A 10,802-nucleotide genomic window follows, 5' to 3' on the forward strand; every position below is an offset into this window, starting at 1 on the left:
GGAACATCTATAGACCCTGAACACACCGTGATGACGGAGCAACAATGACATCTTCTAAGACTTTGAGACATACTGTACATATGAAAACATAGAAATAGAACAAAAACAGCCTTTCTATTTCTATATTTTCACAGCCTGATACTTCAACAGTTTTAAAACAAACTGTGACTTTCTTGACTTGTAAAATTATGTTTTAAAAGGCAAAAATATGCGTAAATGAGAGCAGAATTCAAACAGAATAAGAAAATTCCTTGCCTGCAGCTTTTGACTGCAGTTACTTAAAATGTTTCAGGGCCTTATAAACTTTCATTTCATGTTTTTTTTTTCCTTTTTGAGTTTAGGAAGTTACGGTGTCACAACCCAATTGTACCTGCAGAATTAGCAGATATATAACAGACATACTGGTTGCTTCAGTGACTTTTGACCTGCATAGCTAGGACGGTGTGTATGTTTTTGAAGTTAGTGTATGACCCGCACAATACTGCAGTCAGCATAAACACATTTTGAACTACATGTATTTACTTTCTGCCATTCTTTCTTTGTTATGCTAGCTGTTATTGATGTAGTGGATTGTACATGTGAAGATACCCATTTTGAACAAGATTCCCTGGACGCAGAGTTCTTGTCTTTCAAAGGACTGTTCTTGACAAAATAAAGGACAAATAAATAAATAAATAAAATAAACACAAACCGGTGGAACAATCACTCAATACAGCGACAGGAAATGGTAGATAACCCAAGAACTGGCTAAAAGTTTTACACCAAAAATAAATATTTAAATGATTTTTTCCAAACCAGGTTAGGGAAATTATCAGAAAATGCAATTGGAAATTTAGTGATGTCCCAACAGCTGCAGTTGTAAAATAGTACTGACCAAGACAGAAGTTTCAAGTCCTGCAACACGACGGTCTAAGGCACCAAGCTAGTAGCATTATTGCTGTGAATTCAGAGGTTTATGGGGCTTAGCTCATTTTGAAACCAGCCCTTAGTGCACATTTACACCTAGAAAGAAGAAAATATTTTTTGTAATTTTGGTCAACCCTTGAATATTTCTTCTCCACTAGTGCTGTGTTTCAAGCATTCATTATATGATGGCACGTCGCCCACTGTAATAGAAAAAAACAATGTTATGAGTGAATGTGTTAACTCCCAAACTGCATATTTAAACAAGATAAAACAAAATGGCATACCTCATTGTTTGTTAGTCTTTAGTCTGCATCCTGAAGCATGAGGAAACATTAGCATTTAGTTAATAATCATGTGTTTTATCAAGAGATAAAACTATAATAAACAGAAATGAGTCAAATGAAGGAGGAAAACAAGCACTAACCTAGTACAATGAATACAACAGTTGTTAGGCCCAATAATACACAAGGTATAATTAAAAAAGTATGTATCCTTGATGAGGCTGCACAGACAACATCCTCCGCTGAGCTTCCCTCTTTCGTCTTCACTTGGGTTTCAGTGCAGCTGTTGGACAGAAGTAATTCAACACTTTTAATTCTTTTGTGTGCAATTCACATTCAAATCACTTTTCTCTCTTTTTTTTTTTTTTTTTTATCAGGGTGTTCACTGATGTCACATTTCCATCAGAGAATGTGCAAGTGTCAAAAACATGGAGCAGCACACGTTGCATTTAGCAGAGAAAACAGAAAGGCATGAGATCAGGAGTAAAACAAATGATCCTCTGCTTAATGTAAAGGCAGCTCAAAGGACCAGCGGGCAATGAATGTGATCAGGAATACACAAAAGGGGCCAGTCAAGCTGTGATGGATGGACAGCTTTACTACATTTTAATTTGCCCTTTCATAACTATTTATGGTAGAAAGATGAATGATACCTCATTTTGCAGGGGATAATGAGCGCTTTTAGATGTGTGACTGAAAAAAATGTTTTGACCTAATTTTCTGGTTTAAAAAAAAAAAAACTAAAAAAAAAAAAAAAAAACCCTTAGTAACAGATAATTAGAAAATTAACATCTTTTTTTGACTACTTTAGAAAACCTGCCTTAAAGTGTGGTTCTAATTTTCATAAAACTGTAAAATCTTTACTGTTGGTCCTTTAGGGTATCTATTTTGCAAAACAGTACAGAGTTTGTATTTTTTCAATATATAAGGGCATAAAATAGAGTTTTGCTGTTTCGATAATGGACGGACAAGGGAGAAGAACTACAAGTTTCAATTGTTTATTTAGCCATTTATTAGTATATACATTGCATATATAATATCTACAAAGTCAAATACCTTAATAAACTCATTTAATACATTTTAACCTATATTTATCTCAGTTTATTAGGTATTTGTAACCACTGTAAAAAGAGTAACAAAAGGTTTCTAAATGGACATTACAACTTATCACAAGTATAATATGGGTCCAATAGAAGAGGATCGCAGTTATGTTTTGAATTGCACTGATGGACAAAGAATGCAAACATACATTTATGCTGAATAAAATGCCATCTATGTATTTTCAAAACATCTTCCAAAAAATAAAACTTGTGCTGGAAACTAGAAGTAATGTACTTTCAAAATATATACTGTATTTTCTAGACTATAAGCCACTACTTTTTTCTCATGTTTTGAACCCTGCAGCTTATACAACGATGCAGCTCTAGTATAGACTTATATGGGCTAACGTCCTCCAGGGGGCGCTCTAGCAGGAAGCACAAAAGCGAGAGACAGGTGGAAGAGGTGATGAAGAGGAGAAGTTTTAAGCTGAACTTCGAACAATCATTCTGCACAAACCCTCATCATGGAAAAACACACGAAGAAATGTATATGATGCAGTTTTTAAGTTCACAGCAATGGATGTGTCTGTCCAAGAAGGAAATAGAGCTGCAGCACAGAAGTGCATTTGAGAGTGACAATGAAAAACAGACGTAGAAGGTGTGTGATGGAGCCTTTCTGAGGCTGTTCAACTCTGACACTGAAGAAGACAACTGCAGTGGTTTCAATGAGCAGAAGATAGCGATAAATGACTTTCTGTGTTTTTTAACCAGCTGTGTTACTGCTGTTTACTGCCGAGTTACAGCCACTGTTTGGAAAAAAACAGTCAAGGTATGGAAATAAATATTTAAATCATCTGTCTGTTTACCATCTGTCTGTGCAAATGTCTCATGTTACAACGTGGACACCTGTGGCTTATAGTCAGGTGCGGCCTAAATATGTACAAATATTTTTTTCTTTTAAAATTTGGTGGGTTCAGCTTATATTCAGGTGCGGCTTACATTCAGGTGTGCTCTGTAGTCTGGAAAATACAGCAAGTCTTCAAAAGGTGATTTTAAAAGTACTTTTTTCAATCTAGATGTTAACCTTCCCTTGGCCAGCCCTAAAAGCACAACCTAAACACACTCAGAAAGCCTTGACTTTCTCAACTTTCTGCACTTAATTCCACATTTAAAGCTGTAGTGCTTGACTTTACATCATGTTAAAGTGGTCTGAGAGGAAGCAAGAACTTTATCCTCTTCTCTGGATTATGTTTTCAGGATATAAAAAAAGTCAGGAAGTATCTCAGACCAATAGTGGTTTAAATATGTGACTGACAGCAGGGATTACCCATCAGGTCTCATCAGGTTTTTATTCAAGGTGCAAAAGAGAAGCTTGGGAAACTGGCTTGCCCTTTCTAAAGTGGCATGAAACAGCATCACGTCCATCTATCTTTATATCTAGTCTTTAAGCATTTAGTCAGATGGAAGGAGAAGCTTTTCAGATTCTGGCTCTTTTCTCTCCTACAGCTTTAATACTCAACTTCCTTCTACAGCTCTTTCCTCTCAGACCAAATAAAAACACTAAATACACTCTTACACCACTACCACCACCACTACTACTACAACAACTACAACTAATACTACCACTACTACTGCCACCACTACTACTACTACCACTACTACATAACAACAACAACAACAACAACAACAACTAATACTACCACTACTACTACTGCAACTAATACTACTACAACTAGAACCACCACCACTACTACAACTACCACCACTACTACTACTACCACTACTACAACAACAACAACAACTACTACCACTACTACTACAACTAATAGTTCCACCACCACCACTACTACTACTACTACTACTACAACTAGAACTACCACCACTACTACAACTACTACCACCACTTCTACTACTACTACTACAACTAATACTAATACTACCACCACCACCACTACTACAACTACCACCACTACTACCACCACTACTACTACTACTACTCCAGACAAAAAATGACATCTGTGGATACCTTTATCAACAAATACTCAACACCACATTTTGATCAATGTGGGTAAGTTACAGAAGTGCAGACTGTATATGGATCAAAAAGCTTCGGACGGAATCATTCATGCAAAAACACTGAATAAATAATCCTCTTCTAGTGATAAGTACATTGTTCATTTTAGATGTAAATGATACTTTCCACAGGCTTCTTTTTAGTGACTTGAAAACAAAGAGAACACTGTATATCTGTGAGTCTGCTCAGGCCGTGAATAGGAGTTGGTTGTAGAGATTGGTCCACCTTTACTTCCAAGCCTGAGATAATGTGAATTTCTTCTTACAGCAACATGTATACTGTATAGCAACCCAAAAATGTATAGAAATATCTGGAAAAAAAAACACCACTAGAACATTTCAAAGTAAATAAGCCAGATTATCACTGGTAAAACAAAGTATCAGACTCAGTTGTGTTCTGTACTTCTGATTTCATACCAGCTCACCAAGGATCCCTCAGTTTATGAATGATTTTCATGGAAAAAGCTCTATTCTAAATAAATTTAGGGTAAAGACTTTTATGTTTTTTAACTTCCAGCATTTGTATGTTTATCCTAAGCCACACACACTGAACAGCATGGACTTATGGAAATCAGATCAGTAAACATAAAAAATAATGGTGCTGAAACAAAGGATTACATTTTCAGATATATAACTAGAAAAGCACTCGGAGAGCGTAGACCTCCGCCAAGGCAGATCAGCCACCCCCCCGATCACCACCAAAATTGAATCATTTGTTCCTTGTGCCAGTATCAACATTTCCTAAAAATTTCATCAAAATTAAAAACATCAAGAGGTAATTAAAGGTGGCTCTCAGAAAAAAAAAGCTATGTTGACATAGGTCCTTGGCCTTTTTTTGCTGCTGGTTGGAAGCACAGTGACATGGGTTGACTACAACTTCACATTTTTATTATTTATTTGTTTTTTATGGGTTCATACGTAGTTTGGGGCTTACATATTATACCCTGTATAGTTTAGTCTCAATTTGTTTATTTTATTTCTGGCAGAATGGTTGTGATACAACCAACACAAAGGTGCTCTGACTAGTTATTCCATGTTATCTAATTTAATGTGACAGATAGCCGATGAAGGAAATATATTTGGTTATTAATCTGACACTGAAAGTAAGGAAGGAGCAGGACTAGATAAGCCTTTGCTTCTTTATGTCCCTTCTCAAACTGTGATCGAGTTGATACATATATACACTTATGTTAAATTTATTCTATGCGTTACTTTTTCTGTGATTAATGACCATTGATGGGTGCATATGTAATTGACTTATTGCTTTTAGGGTTTTTTTTAGTTCTTTTTTATTTTTTTACTTCAAAGTTTGAGACAAATAAACAGACAAATAAACAAATAAATAAATAAACATGTACAACCTCTAAAGGTCATGGAGAAGTCTTTTTTAGCACTTACATACTTACAAATCATACACTTAAAATATCTTACACTGTCCAAGGTGTGCAGTTCACGCCATGTTTTGAGAAAAACCCCTGCGGGCAGTCTTCACATACTGTATCAGTCCTGCTGGTCCCTGAAGCAGACACAACAGAGAACAACAGTACATCATGTTCTGTTTTCATTCCATTGTATTGTATTGTATTTTTAGTCTATTGTTAATTGTGCTGCTAGAACACACCCTCCCTCGCTAGATCAATAAAGCAGGGGCTCTGTCTGTCCACTTTGTCTTTTGGTACCTGGTTCTTTAATCCTCTGACCAGCTGCACAGGGTTTATGCTCCTGTGCTGAATCACATCCAGAGTCTTCTGTGAAACTTTTGCAGAAATATCCATCTAAAACACCACATACTGTATCTGTAGTGTATGTACATGTTTGTTGGACAAGGAGACCACGAACTGTAAAAAAAAAAAAAAAAGAAAGAAAACAACAGATGAAACAGATGTAGAGAATATGGGACAACATGCAGCAACGGTGAAGGGATGGAATCACCCGTAACCCACAGTTATTTTTACAGAGTAAAAACAGAATTTTTTTTTTTTTTTAATTATTGCTAGGACTATGCTTATGATTAAACCAAAACCTTTACATCTAAATACACAATCAATACTTTCTGAACATGCAGGATATACCCAGAGGTGTGAGGTAATAACTATTAATGTGCTTCAGAGTTTGTAGTATGGTGTTTTTTACTTTGAGGTTTTTTTCTTCTTGCTCCCAACATTTTAATGCAAACATCTAAAATATCTATATTTTCTACTCCTTTTTCAAATAGAACTCATCATGCATTACTTCTATTTTTGCCTCATTGTGCTATGTGAAAATTATAACAAGATTAAAACAAAGTAAAATACATAAAAGATGTTATTACAAACATCATAAAAGATTAGAGCTGAAACAATTAATTGACTCAAATCAATTTTTCAAAAATTATTCAGTTGCAGTTTTGCTAAATCGAAGCTTCATTTCCTTAATTTCACTGCTGCTCAACAGTGGTTCCACTGTTGCGTTTCACAGGGACATTTATTGTGATCCACATGATGCCAGGATCAACAACACACAGTTGTATGTTAGTTCCATCTTAAGTTGTTAATAAGTTGGATCTAAATGTATTGTACAGTGCACTTATTGTTCATAAATGTCATTACATTTGTTTGTTTATACTCATTTATGTTATTGTCATTCTTCCTGTATATCTATAGATATTTGTACATATACTTTTATACTGTTATTGTTGTTATTTCTATTTGAATATTTCTTTATATATCCTTTTATTTTTTACATTTTTTTGTGGTTGTTGTTTCAGCTTGTTCTGGAATAAAGGACAAGTTGTCATTTTCAGACATGTCTGTTTCACATCTTTTCTATTTTTTTTCACATTTTCAAATAATCATTTAAAAGTGAATCATAGAAAGCAATCAATAAATTCATCAATTACCAAAATAATTGATAGCTGCAGCTATATAAAAGATATGACAAGATGAAAATGGCATAGAAACAAAACTATATGAGAGACATAATATGATGAAAGTGACAAAAATTTACTTGTAGTCTGTGATTTCATGACTTGGTGCCTATTTCCTTCAGTGTCTTTGATTTAATGCTGCACACATTTTATTTTACAACAACCACCTCAACATTATATCTAAAAAAATTGAGAGCAATCAGAGTTGCTATTCAACAAGACAATGATGATATAAAACACAAAATGGACTGAAAACTATCTGAGATTGAAATTCTTGTTCATTATGTCCAGTCTACTGTTTTTGATTTGAAGTAAGAATAGTTTAAAAGTTTTCACACTATGACTTTACACACAAACTGATTCTAGAAATGTTCTTCAAAGGCCAACTGATGACTGCTTTGAGGGCATTTCCAAGCCTGGACTTTGACCGCTGAAGTTAAATGGCTACTTCTATCAGTTCTAACTCTGGATGTTAGCGTAGAAGGATGTTGGAGTTACCAGAGTCACAGGCACTGCAGTGGAAGCATGAAGCGAGGCCGTTGGGCTTGTTCATGAAAGTCCCATCGTCACAAGGGATGCACCGTGTGCCCGACTGTGAGGTGCAGTCTTTACGGACCACTGTACCTGAGAAAGACAACACCACATCACACAAGAAATATTTACATGTCTGAAAACTGGGCAGAGAATAATCATCTGTTTCCTTGTTCTTCACCGTCTTTGAGTAAAAAAACTTTTATGTCAGAAATGTACCAGTTTCCAGTAATTCCTTTAGTAGTATTTAGTCAGTCACTATGTGTCACTTAAATTACAGAAATGCACATATTAATTAGGAGTTAGAAGACTATAGCAACAAGCAGAAACTTACTCTAAAATTTGATGCTGAAATAGCAGCGTTTCTTCAACACTGGTGAGTATGAAGTTACTATGTTTAGTAAGTCATAGTACAGGGTTAGACTTGGAGTGTGTTGAACCGGCCTGTTTTAGCTGCAAGGAAAAAATGTCCGCTTTTACAAAGAAAGAAAGAAAGAAAGAAAGAAAGAAAGAAAGAATGAAAGAAAGAAAGAAAGAAAGAAAGAAAGAAAGAAAGAAAATTGGGGTCAGATATTTCACTCATTTAATATTGTGAAGAGCCATGAATGAATGTAAGTTTAGCTACACTGTATGTCTACAGCTTAGACAGTGGAAATACACTCGTCTTGTCTCTAGTTATTCTGTACCAGTTCTTTCAAGCAGGCTTTGAAATTGCATGAACTCTTAATAATAAATTCACATTAGAGTTAGTTTCATTAGTTTACTATCTTATTTTACTGGGACCATCTACAGAAAAAATTAAACACAGAGTAGAGATGCTCTGTACCAGATTACTGTGCTCATGCTCATTTCCATTTGTAGTCCCTGTAGCAGACAAGAAGGAAATTAAAAAGGAAAACAGCAGGATTAGGATTAGATAGAACTCTGCTGATCCCTTGGGCAGAATCCTCCAGGAAATTAAGGTTCCAATGGCAGAAGAGCACCATATGTACAGTGCAGAATTAGCAGACATGTATAGGAAGAAGTAAATGAAAAAAAGTTAATAAGAAAATAAGAACTATAGAAACAGTAGTAAAACAGGCAATTGCACATTAGAAGAAGTAATAATACTGATAATATAATAATGGAAACATTGAATTCAGTAATAAATGATCAAAATCAGTACAGAAATCTAGAGTAAGGAGAGTGCAAACCAAAAATGGAAACCTCACTGGGATAGTGTGACAAAAAGAAGACATTTGCTTTAAAACAAAGTAGGTACAGTATCAAACAGCAGCAGAACGGGGTGGAGAGAACAGAACAGACCATAATAAGCAAACTGAGGAGTGGGCACAATAACCTAAGCATCAGCCAGGACTTTATGACTAATGCCAGGAAAGGACTTCTCACAACATGTACCAAATTTACATAACAGACAAAAATGATTTCAGTAAGCAAAGAAATGGTAAATATTTAAGTGACTTCCGGTCTGAAACAGAAGTAAGATAACAATAATAATAAAATAAGGAGCGGAAGTAACGCTAGTTTGGGCAAAGAATAAGGTTAAAAACGAAAAGTAAATTAACAACAAACAGTAGACTCACAGTCCTTCTACATATGATTCCACGTCCTTCCGCAAACATTACTAGACATAAACACTTTAGGTCCTTTGTGACGCATTTAAGGGCAACTTCGAGTCCTGTTCTGCTGTAACAAAAATAACATCTCTGTTCGCTCTAGTTACATTTCTGTTTAAGGTCCAACTTTAATGTCGCTCGGCTTTTCAGTTACAAGGTGGGATATTAATATAAATGTATGTGAAGTATGTTAGTGTCACATTCAGAAGACATGGGCTGGGTGTGGTTTTAGTCACTACGAGCTTTTTCTGTGAATATGTACCTTCGTGGCACATTGGACAGCACTGTCCTTCTGCCGTGGAATATTCCTTCGGTCGACAGCACAAAGCTGGTAACGACAAGACAGCGACATACCCTGAAAAAAAGAGGAACAATAAGTCCAGTTTGTGTTTGTTTTTTTCGCTTTGGTGAACAGGGCCCATATTTAAGCTAGCTTTAGCATACCGACTTTCCTTGAACTTTTAAGTAATAATAAGGTACGGCAGCTGTAGGATCACTCACCAAAGAAAAGTAATATAAAAAACATGGTATCTGACATGGTATCTATCGAATTAATCCTCTAATGCGACATTTTTAAACGGTTCCCATAAAAATCCAACTCCCTACTACTGTAAGTGTTGAGATGGTAAACAAATGGTAGTGTTGCTTTCAATGGAAATATGTAGAAAACACTACGGCAGTGTAATTAAAAACAATAGAACAGTATCAGCAATTATGGTGGCCTTACTGCGTCCAAGATGTAAACTCTGTGCTGTTTGAGTCTTTGAAATAAATGTCTTTTTATTACTTAAACCAGATGATCAGCTGATCGCATAGTAATATTATGTTCACCCAGAAATCCCGTTTGCTTAATTTCGATTGTTTTGTCTTGTCCACTGCTTTGCTTTTTCATCTAATTGTTGCAAACTCTAGGCAACTGAGGTTTAGTTCGGAGCCAGACTTTGTTTTTTTGCGTTTATTTGCTTTGGCTTTTTTTTTTTTTTTTAAGAACTATAATGTCCAACACCCAGTGAACGCCACATTCGTTCCCATCCATAGGTTGAATCCATCCCTTAAACATTCATCCCTTAAACATCCGTCCCTTAAACATCCGTCCCTTAAACATCGGCTCGAACTCTCAGGCAGGTGGTTAAAGCTGCTGTGGCCAGGGGTGTTTTATGTTCTTGCTGATGTCCGTGTCTGTGCTGCCACTCTTTTCTCTCTGAACTTTTTCCTCATCTTCATGTCTGTTTTCCCTGCAGCTCCTCGGGTTTGGTGCAGACCGGTGCCAGTGCGGCTGCGCAAACAGATCAGATGAGCCGCTGATAAGATTGGTATTTTGGGGGGTGGGCTGACCAGGTGTAGGCAGGTGTCAGGTTCTGGTGATATATGAGTGCTCATGTAAAACAAAACGATTTTTTTTTTTTTTTTAACAGAAACACCAAAATCACCGTATATTTGTGCTTTTTTT

At 35.8% G+C, this 10,802-nt stretch overlaps 1 protein-coding gene across 3 annotated transcripts; it reads right to left on the minus strand.

Moving 5' to 3' along the window:
* Positions 1-273: 273 nt before the first annotated feature.
* Positions 274-10,788, minus strand: LOC115423137 (tumor necrosis factor receptor superfamily member 14-like). Of its 3 annotated transcripts, XM_030139887.1 has the most exons (8): positions 9,854-10,785; positions 9,615-9,707; positions 7,704-7,829; positions 5,980-6,138; positions 5,732-5,816; positions 1,331-1,470; positions 1,191-1,220; positions 274-1,106 (listed from the first exon to the last, which is right to left on the minus strand). In XM_030139887.1, the coding sequence occupies exons 1-7, from the start codon at positions 9,888-9,890 to the stop codon at positions 1,192-1,194; spliced, it is 669 nt and encodes a 222-aa protein (XP_029995747.1). In that variant the 5' UTR covers positions 9,891-10,785; the 3' UTR covers positions 274-1,106; position 1,191. The 3 variants fall into 3 exon arrangements, with proteins under 3 accessions (XP_029995747.1, XP_029995745.1, XP_029995746.1); XM_030139885.1 differs by having other exon boundaries at positions 9,615-10,787; XM_030139886.1 differs by having other exon boundaries at positions 274-1,220; positions 9,615-10,788.
* Between the last annotated feature and the right edge of the window lie 14 nt (positions 10,789-10,802).

The sequence above is a fragment of the Sphaeramia orbicularis genome, chromosome 7, assembly GCF_902148855.1.
Source record: "Sphaeramia orbicularis chromosome 7, fSphaOr1.1, whole genome shotgun sequence".
In the NCBI taxonomy this organism is placed as follows: domain Eukaryota; kingdom Metazoa; phylum Chordata; class Actinopteri; order Kurtiformes; family Apogonidae; genus Sphaeramia; species Sphaeramia orbicularis.